The sequence below is a fragment of the Sander lucioperca genome, chromosome 7 (genome assembly GCF_008315115.2).
Source record: "Sander lucioperca isolate FBNREF2018 chromosome 7, SLUC_FBN_1.2, whole genome shotgun sequence".
Taxonomy (NCBI): domain Eukaryota; kingdom Metazoa; phylum Chordata; class Actinopteri; order Perciformes; family Percidae; genus Sander; species Sander lucioperca.
In genome coordinates this window covers 22,517,299-22,542,377 of record NC_050179.1, presented here as the reverse complement: position 1 = coordinate 22,542,377, position 25,079 = coordinate 22,517,299, and the positions used below count along the sequence as shown (strand labels likewise).

General features: G+C 39.3%; 1 protein-coding gene across 2 annotated transcripts in view; it reads right to left on the bottom strand.

Moving 5' to 3' along the window:
* The window catches only part of kitlga (kit ligand a), a 34,050-nt gene extending 9,761 nt beyond the window's left edge, over positions 1-24,289 (bottom strand). Inside the window, exons 1-3 of one of the 2 annotated variants that reach the window (XM_036003185.1) lie at positions 23,976-24,289; positions 1,006-1,116; positions 430-486 (exon numbers count right to left, since the gene is read on the bottom strand). In XM_036003185.1, coding sequence (XP_035859078.1) covers positions 430-486; positions 1,006-1,116; positions 23,976-23,990 — 183 coding nt within the window. In that variant the 5' untranslated portion in view covers positions 23,991-24,289. The remainder of the gene's footprint in view (positions 1-429; positions 487-1,005; positions 1,117-23,975) is intronic. The other variant, XM_031279691.2, reaches the window with a different exon arrangement.
* Positions 24,290-25,079: the final 790 nt, after the last annotated feature.

The window sequence follows — 25,079 nt, the reverse complement described above, 5'->3', positions numbered from 1 at the left end:
AGTGTGCTAATCAGATTTACCAAAACGCCAACAAGAAAGCTCTCAATAGACTGCATATCCACCAAAATCTAATAATCTTCCCTAGTCAGATGTTACTTTCACAGTTGCATTTGGGATATGACACAATATTTACACTGTACAATAGTTCCAAGGTCAGCCAAAGTTTAGCGTGAAGTTGAATAGCTAAAAAAAGCTTTCTTGCTCTTGGGAGCACGAATGTATACACATGCAAAGTTTGTCAAAGTAATGGTCAGGACATCTGCTCATTTGCAAATTCTTTCAAAGCAAAGGTTTTTACTTAAAATTAAAAAGGTGGTGTGGTGTAAATAAGCAGAATTTTACATAAATCTAGTTATTAGATTTTGGTAATTATCTTCCCAATTTATTATTCCCCAAGAGGTACTGTGGGCGGATAACACAATATCTTACCTCTTCTTTTGGAATGTAGTGTACAGGAATTTTGTAATCTTTAGGAATATTTTGTCTCTGTGAAAAGAAAAGAAAAAGTACAAAAACATTCAAATTTGAAAGTAGCAATGGAGCACTAGTTAATAAAGTTAGATCATATACCTGCAAGTTGATTGTGTAGCATGTTGACAAAAAGTCACTTAATTATTTACCAATACAGGACAAACACTTTCATTTGGTGGGATAAACGCTTGGGAAGTTTGCTTCCCACTCTCTTGGTGTATCATGTTTGTTTGTCCTGTCATTAAGATGATTTTGTTTTGTTTTAAGATGGGGTTTTTTGCTTCCTCACTTTTTTAAACCTTTGTTCATATAACCTTTGCTCATAAAGCAGGTGGCACCATGCTAGTAGAAAAACTATGAGTTATAACATTATATATCCTTCCAGATACAGAATTGTTTCAGTATTGGCAGCCATGATTCTGACCTGATTTTAAGATATGATAGTTACTCATTATAAAGTCCAGCATGAATGTGATATCCATAATTAGAGTGGCGCTAAAGCTTGAAATGTTTGAATGACAGTATTGTTCTTACCAGAATAGAAAGTCTAGAGATGTCATCTGTCACTGGGTTGACGTCAAATTTACTTGAATGTACCCCAAACGTGATGAACAGCAGTAAATGGACACAGACCAGTATCCAAATCTGCAGATCAAAAGAGACAAACACAAGAAGTTTTAACAATTAGTCACATCTTCTACATGTAATACATTGTAACAAAAACAACATATGATACACTGGTTTCTCTGCACACATCAATGAGTATGTTTACATGCACACTAATATTCCATATTTTCAGAATATGACAATATTCCAAATTTCATATGGGTCATGTAAACAGCATATTCCATTTGGATATTCCGAAAAAAAGAGGCCTTTTTTACGAATTAAGGCATTTTTGGATTAAGACATGTGGCATATGTCGGTATTATTCGGGTTTTAGAAGCATGTTTTGGACATGCATCGCATTCGGAATGTGTCTCAATCAGGGTTTTTACCGCAGTTTTGCTTTTTACGGCTTACGGTCAGCTCTGTTCGTTGCTATGGTTGTTGTACACAAATGGTTGTTGTTGTACTCAACTAGCCAACAGTTTGCAAGGCTGGGGTAGAGATGCATGCCCAAAAGAAAATCCCACATCTGGTTGGAAAGAGAAACACGTTTAAACATCATAAAATACTTGGATATCAATACATTTTTTTGGAAGTATGGAAACATCACAACGCCAACCTTTTCAAGAAGGTGGTTGAAGGGATGGCTGTGTTTGTCGAAGAAGTCCACCATCGGTGGAAAAAACAAAACCTACTTTGCACAGCTGCTTGTAAACGGGAACATTTGTGGAATATTCATTTTCATTAGCCATGTAAACAGCTTAGTCAGAATATCATCTTTTTTGGAATAAGAGCAAAATATTACTAAGCGCTTCCAAACATTTTCAGATTTTGCAGGTGACAGTGCAACTCACCAACAGGCCACACCTAACAGCTATAACCCTTCCCGAACCAATAACCACATTTACAGGCTGATATTATATGCACAAACAGCCTTTTCTGTTCCGCAAGTCAGCAATAATCAATGATACGCTGTGATTTACAGTGATTTTGCAGCAACTTGTGTAGCTGGCAATACAAAATGTTCCGATAACGACATATCACAGTATTTACCAAGGACACACAGTGTCATATTACACCATTATTGCAAACAAAGGTGAGTGAATTATCAGTATTGTCTTTGTTTTGGACCAACCCTCCTGTGTGTAGTTTTGGACCTGGGTCTGATAGCATCAGCCACATATGCACAGCCACATATGCACAATCATTACTTGCTCGAACACAATGCAAAACCATTACTGATTTTACCCAAGATGGCCACGAAAATTCTTCTGGTTTTTAAATACATGCTTGTGGTCTCTTTAAGTGCATAATGCTCCATGGTAAACAGTTTTTGGTTAATCATGAACATCCATAATTCAAACAATAAGTCTGAGCTGGGTAACAGAGCGTTTTTGACTTGGTTCTTATTTGTGTTAAGTTTTTTTGGGTAAAGTAGTCCTAAATGTATGAATGAATGTGAAGTTGAATGAATAAAAATGCATATCAAAAACTTTACATTTCAATGCAACAGCAAAATAGGGAACAAATGAATGTATTGCCTATGCAAACTAATTTCCTTTTTCATACAAATGATAATTTTCTTCTCAACTACTGTAAAATGTGATAGTCTTCCACCAGACAACATTCTCTCGATGTAAATAGAGGCTCCTTTTATACACATGACAGAAACTGTTTTAAACTGACAAACTTTCATTCTGTTTTAATTGGTCTGGTAAAAATCAGCTTTGCATGTTGTATGGGAAAGAAGACAATTTTGTTAGATGGAAAGGATACACACAATGTATTTTAGTAAGGAACACTGAAAATGAATGTTGATTAACAGTTTAACCGCTAACCAACAATAAGAATTATTCATTTCCATTCTTTTTTCTGCTGAGTTTGTTGCTCTCTGCTGGACGGTCCTCACAGTGGAGAGCTATGTGACACATGCCGCTTTATCACTGAGGACTGGCAGGTTAAATCTGCCGTCCTACACAAAGTATGCCAGGCAGACACAGCTGACGATGCGGTAAAGATGGGAGGAAAGTAGCTGCACAAGTCGAAGTCAATGCGCAAACATGGCTGCTTGATCGGTACAAGTCCGCAGCTGTCCACAGACACGGAGTGCGGAGGGTACGTCCGAGCATCCCGGACGGGAACTGGGACGGAAATTGCCTGCTTGTCGGTTAATGTTTAATGATCAGTTAACAAGGGTTTGCTATTGGTCAGAAAAAGATAAAATATCTATATTAGCATACCTTTACACTAAACGTAAACAAGTATACTGCAACTTTAAGATGAGGTATTTTACTGCCTAATCGGCTTACATTAAACGTACAATATGTAACTTTCTGCAGCTAGGGGTCTCTCAACCAAAACAATGGATTGTAAACACAGACGTTTGATGACGTAGGGAAGTTGCGTGGAATTATGGGAGTTTTTATTGCTAAATGCAATCGTTGATTAGAATGCTGTTCACGGATGAGTTTACCCATTCAGGTTTATTCACGTTACGTTTAGTGACGTTTATTCATATCATGCTAATAAAATGGCTGCAGTTTCCCCAACATAATTACGTTTTTCTTGATTCAATCTGTATTGGTAGCTGACCAGTTAGTTAGTGAGCCGGCAAGCTAACATTAGCGGCTAACGTTAGCAGGTTTTACAACACTATCACAGTCTATTTCACATGCCAATGTCACCTTTTGGATTTTACCAGGTGGATGGGGTTTGTTGTAACGCTAGCTAGCTACTCAATGAGGCTGAGAGACGGGTGTGGGTGGGGATTCTCCGCGATGGCAATGATGTTCGATGCCTGTTGTGCAGCAGCAGAACATCTCCCAGCTGCCTGATCTCCCCCTTCACTTTTCTTCACTTTTCGTTTTGGTGCTTAACACACCTGTTTGGTTAATTTAGCTAGCTAACTTTTAAGACAGCTAAACGCGAAGGGGGGAGAAATTCGGCAGGGAGGAGATTTTCGGTACGAACACCGTTAGCGTTTATGGAGACGTAGCTAGCTAGCTAACATTATGCATGGCCGATATTGTGACTAGGATGCCTGGGTCTGATATTTTCTGTTTCCCGACGCTTCATTAAACTAGCGTTAGCGTCGTAAGCACCGGCTGGGGCTAACAGTAACTAGCTATTGCTACATGTCCCGGCTGTGTTGTCAGCTATCATCCTGAATGATGTCTCTTTGTGCCGGGGGAATGAGGCAGGCAGAGCGGAATGTGCTAGCTGGCTAAATTAGCATTAGATTAACTGTCTATCTATACAGCTAACGTTAACGTTACTAGTGAACTTATTCGTGGATTAGCGCAGTGCTGCTTTTATCCATGGTCAAAACAATCATACTACTAATAACCCTACAATGTTGTAACCCTACAATGTTATCCACCAAGCATTAGCTAGCATTAATGTTAGCTACTTGTCAACCAGCACATACATTGTAGTAACATTAAGCTGGATTAATATTGATATGTATCAATAAATAAGGTTTCTGCTGTATTACTGTGTTGCAAAGTGGCATGTTATTAATCACAAAATTATGCATTTTGGCAGAAAAAGCAGTATTACCAGTATTTTTTTCTGTGACATTGTATGATTTACAATTACTCTCGAACGTATCATCTGGGTGCCCATGTTTTGACGGAAGTTACGAGTAACTAGATGGTGAAAGGTTATGACGCCACTGACGGGCGACTAGCTAAATGAAACGTGACGTGTCTGAAAATAAAATAACAGATTTCTCTGGGTTTGCCATTTGATGGAAACATTTGGGATAGTGTAACTACACAACTCAAAAAAATATATAACATAGGTATGGTCGTTTTTAGACATTTGAATGCAGAAAAGTTACATATTGTACCTTTAACACTTGCCATTCCTTTGGCTGCCCTCCTACCTCTTCTCTGTGCCAATCCAACCATATTATGCAATGGCATGTCTCTTAAATAGAGATTAGGGCCAGCCACAGCCTAACCCAAAAGCAATTCAGCAACCTTGAAAGCAAACCTCCCCTTTGGTGAAAAGCTTTAGAGCGTTGCATAAATGGGACTCAGTGAGAGGGATAAAAATATAATAGTGACTGAGCCATGTCTAATCTTCAGGCACTTCAACCTGTACAAAAGGATGTTGTTCTGTAGTTTATTTAAGCAAGGGTTTGATAACAATACTTGCTCTTTTGCAGCAGTTCGTTGCTTCTCCTTCACAGTTACATTCATTCTTTTGCCGTCTCCATGTTCCCTGCCAGTTTGGCCATTCAGATTGGTAATTTTTAAATCTTCAAGGCAGAGTCCGCCACCCACGTTCCTCCTGTTAGTATATATTTGTCAAACGGAGCCACAACAGGAAGAGAATGGAACAATGATCCATCAACAGCAGGAAAGGCCGAAGAAGGAAAAGCAGCATGTAAAGCACAGATGGGATGTAATTCAATTCCACCAAGCTTCTACTGCTCACCAAAACTAATCATCTTTCAATGGCAGACAGGGACGATAAGGAAGAAATGCTTTAGGACAGATAAGCAAAAGACATATGTGGGACATCTTCTAATTCATCAGTTATGCCTTAACCTCTGCATGTCATGAACCACATTTGTACAGGATACAGTGAATGAAATCAGAGATGCCCGAGATACAACTTCAGTACATAAGGTCAAGGATTTTGCAAGTAGTCGTGTTTCAAGTTGTTCAGCAAAGCAAAACTTAACCCCCGAATTGTTAAACAAATCTTAATAGATTCCACTACTTCCTCTATTTTTAAAGAATTAAAATCAGACAAAATCAACAACAGGATATTTGTCTTCTCTGAAACACATAAGAGGAATTTTGAGTTTGAAGATGACCAGTCACAAGAAATCTCAAGTGATATCCCACCTCACTGACATTTCCTGGGTAATATGGAACCCCTGCAACTACTCTCTATGTATATGTCTACCTTAAACGTGCATAAGTGTTTCACTGACTATATGAAAAAACAAGTGTGTTTACCATAGACTATATAAAATATGTACATAGCCTCCGTGATGTCACCCATAGGTTTCTGAAGAGCCAAGTTAAACTTGAAGTGGGCATGTACTGGTAGCCACGGTCGTCGCCATTCTTGGCAGTGCCTGACGTCCACTAATCCACGTTATGGATGGAGCTGAAGCAGGCTGAATAAAGCCTACAGTCTATGCTCGCCTCCTGTGATGGCAGACCACCTGTCACTAAAAGCGAAGTCTCGATCAACTGAAGTACATTACCAGGATAAACATGCTCCTCTCTGTTTGTTGCCGTTCTCAAAATCCCTTCGCTAAAGGGAAAAAACAACCTTCGAGTTAGCTACACAACAGCAGAAAATGACACACACAGACACACACACACACACACACACACACACACACACACACACACACTTGTCATAAAGGGTGAACTGAGCTAAAGAGAACAAAACAAAACATGTTTAATTATACTGTAAAGTTGGGAATTTTAACATGGGGGTCTATGGGGATTTAGACCATGGGATTCAACATCTCCCTCTTTGATTGGATCCTGGGCTTCCTGACAGGCAGACCCCAGGCAGTGCGGATTGGCTTCTCCACATCCTCCACCCTGACCCTCAACACCGGCATCCCCCAGGGCTGCGTACTCAGCTCCCTCCTGTACTCCCTGTTCACGCACGACTGTGTGGCCACACACAGCTCCAGCACCATCATCAAGTCAATCAAACATCTTCGTGCCAAGACAAAAACCTCCATCTCAACGTGAGCAAAACAAAGGAGCTGATTGTGGACTACAGGAAGCGACAGAGAGGACATGACCAATAAAGAACCTTGATTGACTACCTTTTCGAGCCAGCCTCAAGTGGCCACTCAATTAACTGCAGTTTTGGGCACTTCCGCATTGGCTTCAATTTATAGTACTGGAGGTTGCTGCTTTGTTTTGACCTTTTTTAGTGCAGTCTGAGCTGTGGGGGCCTCGCTGCGTCAGCAGGAACTGTGCTATATCAAATTCACTAACATGGATTGTTACAGAGGCATGGAAGCCTAATGGACAGAACTAATTCAGGTGGTTTCTTCCTGTGATTGGACACTCGTAGACATATCTACCACTATCTCCCCTCTTAGTCTACTAATCGGTCATTTTGGACTTACTCAATCAAGATTTTTTTAGTTGATTAGTCATTTCTTTATGCTTTTTTATGCTGAGTGACTTCTTTTCAAGAAATGTATGTGCGCATCTCTGGTAAGCGCAAGAAGTGGTGCTTTTGCATGATTCTTTGTGGAGAAACTCAGTTTTACAGATCTGATGATTAAATCAACTAATAGACTAAAGTCGATTGTTAGTTGACTAAGAATTTCTCTTATTCTTATTCTTTATTTATAAAGGACAACACTCATTAATCAACATTTCTGTAAATGTGCCAGTGTTAGCCAGTCATAATTTTCAACTGTAGTCCTTTGGCCAGATGATTTTAGACCAAAGCAGCAGGAAGCAGCAAGACATTAGTACAGGTTAAACTATACAGATAGAAGTCAACAAGACACCATACAGACCGCTAAAACAACAGATAAGCTTTCTCAGTTAGCCATGCAGAGCTACAGGAAGCAGCAAGACATTAGCATAGCTACACATCAAACAGTATCCACATTCAGTATAAAAAGCCATGCAAGCATCAGAACACAGCCAAGCAACATAGACCTAAGCCATCTTCTAGCACCGTTCAACCATGCAAAGCAGTAACAAGCAATAATGAAAAGATGAAATAGGCTACATCACTCGTGAGGGATGCGTTAATATAGCACTGGTTAATAAGATGGTAAAATAGTTAAAATACAAATTAATTATTCATACATACCCAAGAAATGCAGGGTGAGCTAAATTTGATACCGGGCAAGATATCTCTCTATCGAGGTCAGCCCTAGAATTTTTTTTCTCAGTTCAGCAGGAAAAAAAAATACTTGTTTTAGTTATCAGGGGAAGGTGCTGGTTTATAGTTTAGTAAAGGGCCCCAGATAGTCTTTTAACATTTCACTTCAAGTTGCACCAAAGCGCTAGAGCTCTTTATGACACTTTCACCATAGACTAACAGGTTTAAATGAATGGGAATTACACTCAACACTTTCTCCGGCACTACCCTGTTTTACCCCTGCAAAGTTTGTTTAAAGAATAATTCAGTAGGTAGGCGGTGGCAACTAATGCTTTCATGTCAAACAAACATCACACAGCAAATTAAATGATATTCTTTGCAGATGGGCTGAAAAAAACTAATCGATCAATTAAATCAGTGTCAAAATAAATAATAACATAATCCAGTGCAGAAAGGCTGTATTCTTGAAACACAGCCAAAAACTAAAAGGGAAGAGCTTTCGCTCAGAAAGCCTGGTGTATGTTAAGCACTGCCACTCCCAAACTAGATTCACTTACAGTGTGTGCTTGCTATAACATCACACATGTTGGTCCCACATCATTGTTTTCTTTCAGTTTCAAGAAAAATGTTAAACAAAACCACATGCAGACACTTACAGAAAACAAATAAGTTTCTCTCAAAATGTGTTGAGAATATGAAGAGTAAAACCAGTAAATGGATAACATCTTTTGCGCAACATGTGTAAGTCATGCTGAGATCAGAGCAGCTGTGAATGGCTAGAAGAGCTCAAAGATGGTATTCCCTGTCATTTGCGGTTATTCTTTTAAAACTTATGGTCATCCCTGTGGCGTTTTTTTGTGAGAGCAAGTAGGGCCAAGTAAGCACAGCAGTATACACAGCAGGATGTGATGCGTGAGTGATGACAGCGATATCGGCTGACATTCTCTAGGTCTTTATGAGACACATTCACAGCCCATGAAACAAGCCAGCTGAAAGCTACTAATGAACCGCAAGTTCTGACGGAAAGTCGGAAGTTCAGATTTCACTGGAGCTTTTGGTGCTGACAAGTTGTGAAGTGGCTTTCTGAAATGAAACATGAACAGATTTTCATAAACTTCGGTGTGCAAATGTACCTTGGGGAACGATGCAACTGATTAGATTTTGATGCTGGTCGAGATCTGACATTTCTGCCTTTTGACCAGTCTTCTACTTGCACAAGTTTTGCACTTTGCAAGGGCTCTCTAGTTTTCAATCATGTAATATTATCAAAAAGTCTGACGTAAAAAAAAAAAAGAAAAATGATGAAAGGAAATTTTATGAACAGTACTTTTGCAGGTATAATTTTATGTTTTACTATATTGTTTGTTTCAAATGTCAAAACCAGCCACGGATGTAACATTTTCTTTTACTTACATTTTTGACTATGTGATTAGGCTATCGCTAAAAATCATCTAATGGCAGGATTCACAGATCTGGATTTCAAACACGGCAATCTAATCAGAAATTCTGATCCATAAAGATTCATGGAAATCCATAAAACTATATAACCTGTTAAGTGGATTTAACAATATGCATTTTCATTCATTATACTCACTTAAGAGAAGATCTACCACTAAGGATTTCACACAAAACCCTTCTGGCGTCTCAGCACTTCCTTGCAAACCTTTGCTTGTCACAGTATTGATCTGTCTAGACAGCTCCTGTTGGACTTTGTATAACTTCCATGTAAAACACCATGTTCTGATGCTCCGATACCATCATGCTGTCATTGATTGGTTAGAACTTTGCTGCTGTTAAAGGTGTGATCAGACCGAAAGTGAAGCAAATTCTAGAAGCAGTGTGATTCATTGGTCAATGGAAATACACAAGGGAATGTGAAGTACGCTCATGGCAAAGAGAACTAAGGCAAAGATGTAACCGCCCCAGAAACTGTAACAACATGCTTGTGAAAAATTTGCATGCATTAAATGTGCATGCATTCCAAAGCCTTGTGAATGAGTGAAAATGAGGGAAGACTGGAGGAAAAGCCGACAAAGGTGGACTTGCTGGTAGGTTTTGAAATCTGTCTTAAAGCTGTCACACGCATGCACATAGACTCCATGCACACATTGTATTGTCAGTGGTTCAGCTAGCCACAAAGTCTGTACTATTGGTGCACTGGCTGTTTGTTGCCACTAAACAGGGACTACAAAAAAAACTTTGTTAAATAACGATGTGCAAAACTGTACTTCAGATTCAGTCTGAACACACCTTAACACTTGATCAAGAAGACTTTAAACTAGCGATTGAGACAATAAAGTCCTTATGAAAATGTTTACTGAGGTAGAAAATCAAGCGAGAAGTAGGGTTATTTTTCCATAGACTTCACAGACTTATTTTTTGCAACCGGGGGAGTCGCCCCCTGATGGAAATGAGATAGAATGCAGGTTTAAGGCCTTTCCACATTTTCTAAATTTACAGTCCATGGTGCAGGCGTATTCGCAGAGGCTAGCGCCTGTGCTAACTCAGTGTGCAATTGAAAAACAGCCTAAATCAAGATATAGACATTTTAAGTGTTTTTTCATTGAATTATATTTGAATATTTCGAGGAAGTAAACAATAGAAGCACAGTGAGCTTTTAGGATTAGAGTTATGAAGAGCTGCAGGTAGGCCTGTCATAATAACAAATTTTGCTGGACGATAAATTGTCCCAGATATTATTGCGATAAACGATAATATTGTCGTTCTGAGACCATTTTCATCTAATATAATGATAATGGCAGAATAATGCAGGTACACCTTTTAAAAGATCAATAAACTTTTATTTCCAAAGAATATTTAACGCTGGAACTGGAAGACATTTTAAATATCCACAATAAATGAACAAAACAACCAAAAACAATAAATAAAATGGACTCTCAGTCTCTGTTAACAAAAAATGCACTGGAATAAAAACCAAACACGATGAAAAACAATAAATAAAATGAATTTTTTTCATTTTCATTTAAAAATGATGGTGTATGCATTTGGGTGTTCAATCTTGACATTCAAGAAAACGTTGACAACCATGATGTGGACATTCCTAAAACTGCATGTATAGATTATTGGCTGCACATTACTTAGATAAGACTACTGTAGACTAAGATATTTAATTGGAGGTGCAGCCACTTCAGTTTGGTTTTACTAAAATATGTACTCCGAGAAATCTTTTTAGTCTGAAATGTAGTCTTCTACTTCAACTGCTTTACTTTAATTTATCTAATCTCTTAATTCTTGCAGTATATAAAAGTGGAGATATTCTTACAAAAATATCAACGTTGTTTGTCACACATACAAATGTAGCCTGTAACTAAAAGTTGTTATTGCAATAAATGCATTTCTTCCGGTTTAACCATATTTACATGATGCTTACAACATGCTTACAATGTTCTGTGATGCAGTAATTTGATAAAAACCAAGATGCAAAATGGAGCCAAAATTCCTGTCTTATTATGAGCTGCCTTATTTCAACAAGGAAATAGATGGGAAAAATCTCAGTAAAATAATACCCGTGCAAAAACAAACAGATCTTGTTTCTACAAGTTCCAAATATGCTCATGGCCTCCCAACACAGCTTGGGCCAAACATATCAATAAACAACACAGCTTCAGTGAGAATACTTCAACACACTTGTTTACCTGACACTCTCTGAGTAACCTTACGAGACTGAAGTCTCCGCTGCACTGACAGGGAAAGAAATGATTTCCCATGCTATCTGGAACACAGAAAACAATGCTGTTGCTGCGTCTTTGGTGAAGCAAATCTACCATTTATTTTTTAGCCAACAGCAGAACCAGCTGATATCAAACTAAAAGAGTTGAATAGTCAGGGGCAACCCTTGAAACTAAAGCCCTCTTGTCCGTCATTGTCAGGTGCATTATGGTTTTCGAGGCCTGCTCACCCTTGATGCGGAGGATGATTACCCCCCCATCTCATTTTCCACCACCACTTTGAACCTGAGGTATCATTAGCTGAACAGGCTCTCCAGACCGCAGGCCTTGTGGCCCTCTTAACCACATAATCTCATAAAAGCAGAACACAGGGCCTTGCATGACATTAGTCCACCATAGCAACATGCAGCCTGTTTTGTCAGAGATGGTTATTTTATCCCAATCTTTTGTCTTGATCATGGTTTAGAATTTTGAAATGCAATATTAGTTCCCATGTTTCATAATGAGGATTAAAACATGGCAGATGATGAAGGCTGTGCAAAGAAAATACCAAGCAGCTGTTGCTGTTGTCCAGATGTTCCAGAGTTGATCCATGTTCAGTTCAACCTTGTTTTTTCTTAAAATCATGCTCCATTAAAAAGGTTTGTTTTCAGGTTTTATTGTTTTTGTAGGGACAAAATCATTTTTTAAAGATATTTTTGTGTGCCATTTTTAGGCCTTTATTGTTGATAGGACAGCTTAGACTTAAAAGGGTAGACAGTAGGAGGATGACATGCAGCAAAGGTCGGAACCAAACCCGCGGCCACTGCACCAAGGAATGAGCCTCTGCATATGGCCGTGTGCTACCAAGGCGCCTAGACAAAATGATTTTAATTCAGTATAGTTTACAACATTACTTTACATTGTGCAGCCAATTGGAAGATGAACATTCAGTGTTTCACATTCCCACTTTATTCCCAGCCACACGCTTCCCCCTTGATCATTGAAATGTTTACAATGTTTAATGTTTATGACGTTTTTATATCTTTGTACACAGTGCCAACATTTTCTATTGGTTCATGCTATTTTCTGACATGAGAAAAATCCTGTTCATCTCCCACACCACACTGTCACAGGAAATCAGGGAGGACCTCAGTCACATTTAATGTGGCTCTGGTTAATATCCTGATCCACTTAATAAGGTTAATATGTGGCTAAACCTGATTGGTGCATCAGCATCGCATTTAACTTGCAAAGAGTTAAAGCCCAGTTCAGACCAAAGATTTGCAACAAGACAAAACCGTTTTAGAACGTTGCATGGTAAAGTTGCAGCGGTCTGAACCGGCCCGTCTCAGCTCAACTCAAGCCAGCTGATGGCTAGGCATGCGACTCAGACGCTGGTTTTAGAACGTAAGGGACATCATTTGTTTCAACAGCCAATAGCGAAATCAGCTTGTAAAGTCAACTACAAACTATAGTAATACAATGACTCCGTCTCATGGCATTGGTGTAGACTGGCAGGTTTTAGAATGTTGCAGACAGGCACATTGAAAGTAGTTGCGAGTTTCAACTCGTTTCGTCTTTGGTCTGAACTGGGCTTTAAATTCTTGAAGGACAGATGAGCAAAACATGAACAAATAGTATGACAAACCACAAATATAATAAAACAGAGAGTAAGACATTAATCAATGCCACCCTGAATGACAAATTTAAAACGAAGATATTTCCGAAGCGATGTGACGGGCCCGTTTATTGGCAACTTATGAAAACATAAAACAACGTCCCACCGAAAGATGGCCTCCAGTGGTGTCTCTGACCTATGAGTAAAGCTATGCAGGTCTGGAAACGTGTTACTTACAGCTGGACGGATGGAAGTAGAGACCCTGTGGGCTGAGATCAATTAAGCCACACAATGGGACTTGGGGCTTCCGATAACCAGCAAAAGCTACACATAGCTATTGCTAATTTTAATGGAGGCGCTCACAGGATGAAAAACAGTTTGTTTTGCTGCTTTTGTGGCTCAGCATATGTTGCAGAGAAAACCAAGGAACAAACAAACCTTTTCACTACCATGGCTTTCGTGGAAATTAGAGAGGACACCCGTTGTGTTAAACAATGGGTTTCAAAGATTAGTGTGTAACCAAATAACATGTGACAAATGTCAGTGAGCTTTACATGGTTAGCAGAAAACACAAATAAAAAGGTGGCTATGGGAACAATGGAAACAGAGAGGAAGAACAATCTATTTGCAGGGACATACACGAGATTCCTATTTCTAACTTGGAACCAGTAAGTGTCCTTTGGCTTGGTAGGATCTTGTTCCTTCACATTAACTGAAAGGAATTTCTTCTGACATTTGTTTTTGAGATGGCGCAGTGGCTTAATCAGATTGCTGTGTCTGAGACATTTTTCCCAAGAGTCCCAATGTGTGATTGAAGAATTATGGCCATCGTTATATTGTCAACTTACTGGTCGGGCAATCTCTCTTTCACTGTGAAATTTGCTGTCTTTCATTAGTATGAAACTCATGAGTGATCCCAGCTACAAATGACCCAAATAAATTGTCGTTTTAGAGGATGTGTTGACCTGAACTAATGATGCTTTGATTGCAGTTTAGTGTTCCCGAAATCGGATTTCGCTGCTGAGAGCAAATTTGAAAGGGGGAGGATGAAGATAAAATGCATTTGATGACTGTATGCTCTCTGTTGTTTTCTTTGGAAAGGAAATGCAATATTTTCCTATCCCCTTACAGTTCCTTTTATATAGCCACATCACTTACTATGTCAACAAATAACTGCGAGGACGGAACTTGTTGATACGCACTAACAGCAGGAGGGGAATTTGGCTTGGACAACAAGGAAGAAAGTTGAGTTGTGCAACGGTGGTTTTAAAAAAAACCTGATTTCCTGCCAATTTTTTACCTTCACAACTTCTCACCCACAGCTCAGCTAAATCCCTACTGCATTTGTTTTACTTATGAATCAATGTCTTGTGATTCATCCACAGATATTTATGACTGTGGTAAGTAATGGCTGATGTTAACCAGCTCATTGTGGACCAGTTATTCAAAAACAAAAGTGTATTATGCCTAGAGCTGGGGGTAAACGATTATTTATTAAACGATTAATCGGGCGATTATTTTATCGATTAGTCGACTAATCTAACGACTAATTGGACGATTAATATAACGATTATTTTTCTGTTGCTCGATTAATAAAAACCATAATGTATCTCAAATAAATACCAAAAAATTCTTAATAATATATTTTATTAAACAATTTTGCACAGCAAAAAATCTTCTGCTTTACACAAAATAAAATAATTATTTTACTGTTATACAAAATGAAAGGCCAGCCTGTTTACTCTTTTACAGTACCAACATAACTCTTTTGTTCAAAAAAATCAAGTTGTAGTGCAAAAAAGAAAAACACTGTGCAGTGCACAGTACAGACATTCCTGAGAGTGTTTAACACAATATAACAGTCCCAACATAAAACCTGATGCATAATCAAACTGACTCTCTTAACTGCTATTCTGTAGGTTTACATGCTAATGCAGCTGTGCACTTTGGTGGTGCTAGGCTAACCAACGCATCTTAGCTCTCTGTGCAGTTTGTTCGTGCTAGGTTAGTAGCTAACGTTCACGTTAGCTAACGTTAGCTACTATAGATAGCTGTGTTCTGCAGCCGTAAGCTAGCTACCATTCAAGCCAACATTAGACGATAACTAACATTAGCTAAGCTGTCTATGCGCCAGTAGCTAGCTAACGTTAACGTTAGCTACTAACCTAGCACGAACAAACTGCACAGAGAGCTAAGATAGTTAGCTAGCACCACCTAAGTGCGCAGGCTACACAACACACTACACAAACATGAAATTAATTTAACCAACGTTCGTACTTGGTACTATATTTGAAGTATTCCCATACCTTCGAAAACTTAAGGGCGAGCTGTTTTTTTAGGACTTTTTCTTTTCATGGGGCTTTTTGCAGTGCTTTGATGGGAATTCTGTGAGGAGGTTGCTGTTTCGTCCTCCATCCTGCAATGTTTTGGTCTCCCACGTGTGTGTGTGTCGAAGCGTTGACGCAAAAATACGACGTCGACGTAATTTTGACGTCGATGCGTCGACATCATCGACGCGTCGCTACAGGCCTAATTATGCCGTCTGCTTTTATCACACAGGGCGCAAAACATCGGTGCTGCAACGGTGCTTGATGCTGTTAGCTGTCAGGAAGTACAGATATCGAGGATGTTTGTTAATGAATGCAACTATGACTGTGATGGGGGCTAAGGAAGAAGGAAAAGAATGTGCCAGCCCAGGAGTTTTCCTGGGTCAGAATGGGCCTTTGGGGGGACACATATGAAGCTGGGGCTCTGGGGGTCAAAGACTTCATTTCCAACATTCTGATACATTTTTGGTCACACATTTATTGTGAAAACATCTTTTATTTATGTCAAGGAAAACACAAAATTTAGGAGCCCAGTGGCGATTAAAAATATAATGGAATATAATGCAGTAAGGGCGCTTTCGCATCCGACTACACTTGACCACAAAGTCCAGTTCATTTAATTGGTATGAACAGGACATAACAGTCACTTTTTTTCCCAAGGAGCACATTTTGCTCCTAAATTTAGGAGTGACTTAAAATTTTTATTTTTATTTTTATTTTTTTATTTAACCTTAACACATTCTCACTTGCAACGACGACCTGTCACATTCACACAGTTACACATTCATACCTGGAAGCTGCCCAGTATAACCACAGTCTGATCTGCTGGCCACTGAGCAGCTCCACTGGAGCGGTTGGGGTTAAGGGCCTTGCTCAAGGGCACCTCAGTGGTGGTGATGAGGGAGGGACAAGCGCTGCTCTTCCACTTTCCCCACCCAGATTTTATCCTGTCGGTCTGGGGATTGAACCTTTAGGCCACCACTGCCACCACTTACATAAGGGATCTGCTATAATTGTTGTAGCTAATTTGTACAAAAATAATACATTTTTATGTATTAGTTTTATGAATACAAAATGTTATGATTTGTAATGGTTTCTATTTTGAAATACATTCTATTGATCAATAAATTGTCAGTGATGTTGAATATACAGTAGTAGTGTAACGGCATGCATGTGAACCGCGGATTAATTGCAAATTTAACCATCATAGCTATCACAGCGTGAAATACAGTTTAACTGCCGCTGTTACGTGAACGGGGATCAGCAGAGTGACAGAGCGGGATGCCGCCGCCTCTACAGCTTGTTCAGGGAGTCAGGGCAATGCCGATAAAGCTGCCGCATGTGGTTTTCATGCGTCCTACCGTATGGCTCATATCAGGTGTTAGAACCATCTGTACCAAAACACCAAATTGGACTACTATTTAACATGACTAAGACGGGTTACAGAGGTTATGAAACTGTCTCAATTTAATACTGATAGAGGGCAGCGCAGCCCGCTGCGCGGACAGACAGCAGTCGGAGCTTCGGCAAAAGGCTGAGAACCCTGCACCCACATAAAAAAATAAGAAACATATCTTCCTTCAGACTGTAAGATGCACTTACAAAATACCTTTTGGTACAGACAAAATAGTGTCCGTAGCAAAGTAGAGGATTGAAAACTGTTAAGTTCAGAGAGCTGGCATTGAATTTTCCCTCAACTTTAAACTCTTTTTTACTTTCATCTGACAGTTTCTGATTGAAATCCCAAGTTCCTCTTAATGTTAGCATCAAGGTTTAAGTCCAGTCTTATAAGAAAACAAGATGAGCTGAAGATTGCCACTGTTAAGGAAATAACATGTCAAATTCACAGGATCAGTCCTGCTAAAACTGTCAAAAAATGTGATTATGACAAAAGCCACGTGCAACCATGTGAACAGCAGAGATGACTAACACAGTTTCTAACTTCTGTATCAATTGTCCTTGAAGGCCTTTCATCCTAGCTCGAGGAAGAACTGATCATGTGGAAACTGCAATTTCTTAGCAAACAGATGAAGATTTGTATGAACATAACACAAATCAAACCCATCTAAATGCCCTCCAGCAGCAACTGCTCTGAGTCAGATGTACACTGGGACAGCTCAGTGCTGAAGATGACTTCATGCTTGTATAAATATCCAGAGATCTCGAATGCAATGGACGTTGAGCTTCCGTTAATTATGTGAGTTCAAGACAGCATGCCAATCACACAGACCTGGCATTCAAAAGAGCTAGAACACACACGGAAAGCAAAACCACAACATGATGAATGTGCTTATTAAATCTTAAAATCTGTTTCTTTTCAGAAAGGCTAGAGTAATCAACCATTCACAATTTGCTTCAGACGTCATCAACTCCACCGGACAATGTGTCTTCATTTATTCTGTGACAGCAGGCTGCTGCTCAGAAGTGAAACCAAATCAACTGAAAATCACCCTTTTATATCATATATTTATATTTTAAACATGATAAATCCTATTGTAAGTAAACATTACATTCAGATTTGTCCGGTCTTAGGTTGTAATGCAACATTACATCCAGACGTTGCAATCCACTGTAGCCAAAATGACTTACATTAGTAAAGTTTACATTCCTACTTAATCACCATTTCTAGTAACTTACAACAGAAAGGGTGTGAGGGTTAAATCCACAGCTCCCTGAAAATACTCTTATTACTAAGTGAATCCTTTAAAACACCTAAAAGTCAACTTTTTATGAACCAATAAAAACAGACTTGGTTGACTTTGCTTGACTGCCATGATGTTTTCAGTTTATCCAGTGGATTCACAGGAATTTCCCCAAACCATAGCAGAGTTATAAACCCTTTAACAACTTTTAAAACCGCTCGAAATGTGGCTTGATGTTTTGAAAATATTGTCAAGAATGATTATATGACAGAGAGGTGAAAGAAAGGTTTATTTAAGGTAGAGCTGTGGGTCCAAAACTGGTTCGCACTATGTCCTTATCTCACATTTCCAAACCAGAAACCACAAAGTACAAAATTTTCATATTCTGTTTCGTGCCACACAAGAATACTGCAGAGGAGAATATTTAAATGAACCCTTGATGCACCCGCTGAAGTGGTTGCCAGGTTTCTAAGATTGTGGCTGCATTCTTTGTGAGTAAATTACATTCCCTTCAAGGGATTCACTTGCTGTTTATTAAAATAAAAAAAAATGCAACATACATAGATCAAGCAAAAGTTAAAAAAAAAAAAAAAGCTCCATGAACGCGTTGTTTTTGAAGTAGCTGCTGTATTTATTCCACCTGTATGCCATTGCAGCTGTTCACAGGGTTCGACATTTTAACTCCGAATTACAGAGAGACTGTGGCTGGGGCGGCAACGAACAAGAATTATTTGATTAATATTATTACAACTAATTGATTCATGAGTGTGTCTATAAAATGTCAGAAAATAGTGGAAAATGGCCATTACAATTTCCCAGAATCCACAGTGACCATGAGACCAACACTCTAAAAACCCAAGGCTATTTCATTTACAATGAAACAAAACAGAGAAAAACCAGATAATCGCATTTGAAGAAGCTGGAACCGGCAAATGGCTTTTAGTTTTTGTTTGAATAAATTAATGTTGGTCATGCCTTTAAATCAGTGGTGCAATATGAAAACACTGGACTAATGTTTGCATTCACATGACACTTTTGTACAGAAACAAGCCCGAACCAAGGTCTAATAAATCCTTGAACTGATCCAACCGGTCATTTCAAGTTTGCACGTCAGGTTGAAAAGCCATGCAAGGATTTCAAAATGACAGACCTCAGTGTGTAGCGGTTAATGGAACGGAGATCTAAAAACATTTATTTAAAATTCTCAGAGATCCTCGAGTGTGTTTTCTGTCTCCTGGCTGGCTCTATGGTAATGCTAAATACATTCACCGAAAGACCTCCTTTAAGGAGGGTTAAGTTTAGACTGGGCACGTAGTCGAATGGCAGCAGACAGTCCTTTCTCTGGTCTGTGACAGCACACTGAACATTTAGCTGCTGCATAAATAAGACATCAAATGCGGGGGCTCCATGACAGAAGACAATCCTGTAACTCAAACCATGTCACTAGGTAACTTTTTATGGATTTAGCATGCTTCTCATTTCTTGGGGAAAAAAAGCCAATGTCTGCGACTGCACAAAGCTTTAGAGCAAAAAAAAAAGGGCACTTAACAGTGCGTAGAGTTTCCTAGAATGTATTTTCTATGATTTAAAAAACAAAATTAAATTAAGTGGGTTCTGAGAAACAATGTTTACATCACCAGAGACCACCTACCAAAGTGTTTTTTTGCATCTGCTTAACCACACTTGCAACCCTGTGAACATCCCTGACAAAGGCTCTTTCTTCGGTATCTGAGGCTTTGAAAAGTGCATTCTTATATATAATCTTTTTTCTTTTTAATTGCATAAAACACACTGCTGCACAGATGTGGCTCTGGTAATTTGCGGTGTTCAAAAGAAATGGCTCTGTTTCTTCCAAGTATTGAGTTACTCCTGTTTGAACCTGGATGGTGAGTCCTGCTTCTGTGACCAAACATCAGTTCTCTATCGTATCGAGGCGGAGAAAAAGTCTCTTCACTCAGAGAACCAAAGTTACAATGTATCCATTACAATTCAAGCAGTTAAGCTGACACACAATAATGTGGCAGTGATGGGTCTAACTCTCATTTAACAAAGCAGATAGCAATACAGATATGCAGCCAGGCATGATCTGTGATTAAAACTAGTCTCTTTGATATGCAGCATTGACTATTGAGCATGAATCACTAATGTGAGCAGCTGATGTTGACAAAGACAGAGCGTTAGTAACTGTCGGCATCACAGGGAAATTTACTGGCTCCAATAAGGTGTTATAGATCAACTCTGACAGCTAAGGTTCACAGATGCGACAGAAATGATTAACCATGGAACGCAAAGTGTAGCAAGCAATGTATAATGTGGCTTTTAAATGAGAAGAGAAACTTTAGAGGAAGTCAGTATTTCATTCAGCAGCAGGGACAGCACCCTCGCCCTGCCGCTGAGCTTACATTACCACATTCCACATAGCATGGTTAACATTTTATCTTTCATTTCCTGCTGTTGACGGGATGTCATTATTAATCTATTAAAACAAATCATTAACCTGAGACTTGATTATCAGTTTTAAGTCTATTACATGTGCTTTATATAAGCTAATTTGGCTTAACCGATTCATTTAGCTGTGATTACTAGAGAGTGTAATACTTACACATTAACACCCTCGTTGCCACAACGCCTACGTCCTGTATGCTTCTGTATGTGGTATCATCAATCTAATGATGCAGAGCAGGGCTGCAACTAACTTTTCACTGTGGATTATTTTCATGTTTAATCGATTAGTTGTATGGTCTATAAAATGTCAGAAAATGGTAATAAAAAAATGTTAATCAGTGTTTCTCAAAGCCCAAGATGACGTCCTCAAATGTCTCCTTTTGTCCACAACTCGAAGATATTCAGTTTACTGTCACAGAGGAGCGAAGAAACCAGAAAATATTCCCATTTAAGAAGCTGGAATCAGAGAATTTTTACTTTTAGTTCATAAAACTGACTCAAACCATTTAATCCATCATAAAAAATACTTTGATTTAATTTGATAGTTGACTAATGGAATAATCATTGCAGCTCTAATGCAGAGCGCTCCTTCCATGCTTTGCCTTCTGGTCTGCACATACCTGCACCTTTCAAAATCTGAAAGAGTGAAGATTTCCTATAATAAAAAATTATCTAGTTCACTCAGGGGATTCATGTTGCACGCTGATACAAAGCAGGTATAAGGCCTCAACGATAAAGCAGAAGGAAACAGAGACTACATGATGTGAAAAGTTTGCCTGTGGATTTACAGCCTGTGTTAAAGGCAAGCCCCCGCGGCTCGACCATGCATGTGTGTAAATCAGTCTGGTACTCAAACCCTTCAGCTTGTCTTCACCTGCCGTGTTTCACTTCTCCTAAGAAAACAGCACAGCCAGTCAACAACCCACGAGCTGCAGATCATCACAGAGATGAGCAGTAAATAACTAAAGCTTAATGACTTTCACAGATCTAGGGCAGACATGTGACAATGTTCTCTTAAGGTGTAAAGGTCTAGACACACACACACACACACACACACACACACACACACACACACACACACACAACCGTCATCAGAAATGTTACACTACAGAGAGAACTGAATAGAGAGATGATTCTCTACATATGTTCCACATGTGATTGCGTGACAGTGGAAAGCACCAGGAGTAGTTGCAAGGACTGTAAATAAAAGATAAAAGTTGTCAGTTGATGCTGCCAGGCACAACTTACTGTGTAACTTCATTAAAAAAGCATAAAGGAAACTCTGCTCGGAATATGATTAACAGCGGCAGGGATGCAGAAATACCCACCCTTCCTCCAGGAAACTTCGAAGACTTTTGTTCCCATATGCATGCACACACATACACACCCTGTTAAATCAGTATTAATGTTATGTTGTTATATTAACATAAGCGGCTGACTTAAATTTCCATTCAAAGTGAGGCAGAGATTAGTCAAAAACCTGATATACGCGGGGTTCAGTCGAACAGCCTGGAGGATGTAAAGCAGGTTAAACCTGCCTGAATTTAGTTTGCACACCTTCTAATGCACCCAACTGACACACACACACACACACACAAACACACACACACACACACACACACGTAAGCTAATTTTGCAGAGCTCTCCAAATGGACATGTTCACAGGGTTTTTTCACTTAAAAGATACATTCAAAAAGGTGTTTCTGTTTAATAGTAGTTGGTTGCCTTAAGACGCAATCTTGGTGATCGCGCGTTTACTTCCCCCGCCAGCAACAAAGACGCCGCTTGATTACGTTAGACACTCGTGACAGTCTAACTACCACGTAGCAACATTCACTTCTAACATTTAACTTAACATAACTACCAAGATAACATGATGTGTATTTGTATGTGATATAACATTTAACTTAACATAACTACCAAGATAACATGATGTGTATTTGTATGTGATATAATACTTTCCCCTTGGTAATGTATGAATTTCCATGAACACAATTCTAAGGCTTCTGGGATCGGTTGATAACTCAAACTTGCCAAGAACACCCATTTGATTACATAGACTCCTGCATTAGGCACGGTTACAGTCTCGTTCAGTAGCCTACCCAGTAGTCTCCTCGTGATAGCCTACCTACCATGTAACAAACATTTAACTTAACATAACTACCAAGATAACATGACGTGTATTTGTATGTGATGTACTTCCCCATTGATAATGTGTGAATTGCCATGAACACAATCATCTAAGATGCACCAGAAACAAGGCTTGGTTAATAACTCAAACTTGCCGAGGACCAAGACAACGCTTGATTACATTAGACTCGAGCGGTTGCAAGGTTAAATTCGGTCTCGTTCATTAGCCCATTTCCTGATTGATTCTACCAACACTCCAGTGGAGACGCTAATGAGCTAGATTACTACACACACAGTAGCAGAAGAATACTAGCTACACACAACGAATGAGGTAAAAAAAAACAGGAGTGAGTCGGTTCATTGACGTATGGCACTCGATTCTCCCGGTTCAGTGATCCGACTCGGGTTAATTAATCGGCTTTTCGGTCAGTTCGTCAACACTGAAACAGACAGACAGACTGCGGCTGCTCTTGCTGCATAGTAAGCTGCCTGAACCGGTGGATGAAAACGTAGTTCAAATCTCTGGATGGATAATTATCAGTTTCCCCAATACAAATAGAGATGTATAATTAGAAAAGCATAGACTGACACCCTGACCTCACAGTACACCCGATTATCATATTACTTTAACAAGTAATGATTGCCAGCCTGCCTGGAAATGTGAACGGCTTCTCCTCGATTTGGAGAGCAGGTGTGTTTAGTGAGTCTATCTTTCTGCAATACCTCCCAGATTACAAATGCAATTATTTTAAGAATAAAAACGAAATAAGTGGCAGTTACGCAAGGTGCAAACCGTTCTCAGAAGTGGATACTCTTAAGTGCCAGACTGGCGCCGTTAATATAAACTTATTGATCGGGGAGGCATTGAGAGCGCCACTCCTCCAACAAAATTAGGAAAGACGTGGACACGCTGTGTAAACTGTGGACCGATGGAGCAGTTAGGAAAATGAGGAAAACAGGGGTTTTACACCTTGCCCCCACAAGTGGCTCGGCTTTTATCCTGCCGGCACTTATATCCTGTTAATTATTACAACACAGATAGTGTCTCTTTATTAAAGTAGCCTATATTCAACGCCTGATAATAATTTTAAAATATCAATCTAAAAGGTTGATTGTGACTCGGTTAAGTTGGACGACTCGAAAACAACAGCAACGTCTGCCCGTCACGCCGCAGCGCCAAGCGTTTTATTTCCCCAAGTAAAAAAAGCAAACAGAAACAATCACTTACTTTTGGCTTCTTCATATGGAACGACAAGAGTAAATCCAGTGTGTGCGAAAGCCTATTTTATTTTACTTCTACGGGGAGGAAAGGGGTTGTCATCATCCTGTGTGCACATATCCAATGCCTAAGTCAGCAGTATCCAAGCAGAAGAGAAGAAGAAGAAAGGGAGAAGAAGAAAAGGAAGAAACACGGCGATACAAATGTGAAATCAAACTTTCAGCTGTTACAACCGGTAGGCTAAAGACGTGTGGCATCTAGCCTATACAACATCCAGCACTGAGGGCTCGCAGCGGCGGAGCGGGACAGCGCGCAGAGGGAGGGAATTAAAGCCTTTATAATGAAGAGCCGCCCTCTGACGAGCCGCAATGTGAAAGGGTTCACTTCAAAACGACTACTGCCAATATAAACAGATTCAGACCAGACATGAAAAGCAGTGTAACTCCTCTGTGCTGGCTGATCAGTAGTGACTGTGGTTGGCTAAGTAGTGGTTTTACTACTAATTTAATCCAGAAAAGACCCTTAAAGTTTGACATTTACTTCAGTTTTTGTTTTTAACTTGAAATGATCTCTTGTAGTCTTCTTTGTCTCTCGCAGGCACGCAGAAACACACACACACACAAACGCAAACCGCAAAATGGTTTAACATGAATAACCTTTGCTCTGTGAAATTGTGCCCTCCCCTCGTGTGTGTGTGTGTGTGTGTGTGTGTGTGTGTGTGTGTGTGTGTGTGTGTGTGTGTGTGTGTGTAACACTGAACTCTAAATCTCTGAGTGACTAACGGAATGAGTCAAAGTGTGAGGCACAGCATCTATTAGTATTTTCACAATAAACTAATATAAAATAGTGAAAAATTAAAACGTCAAAACCCTCAATGAGTTATATGGCATCACTGGCATCATTCAGTTTGTGTAGCATGTCAGGTTACATTTAACCGTATTAAACACAAAAAGTTTAATAAAGTATGTTTGAATATGTCATCTATTTTGTATTTTTTGGATTATTCTCCAAAATGTCATGCTTATTTTTCCTAACATATGAATGGAGACTATGAGAGTTGAAAGCTCTGAAAGCTACTAAGTGGAAATTTCAGGTTAGATTATCTTGTCGCAT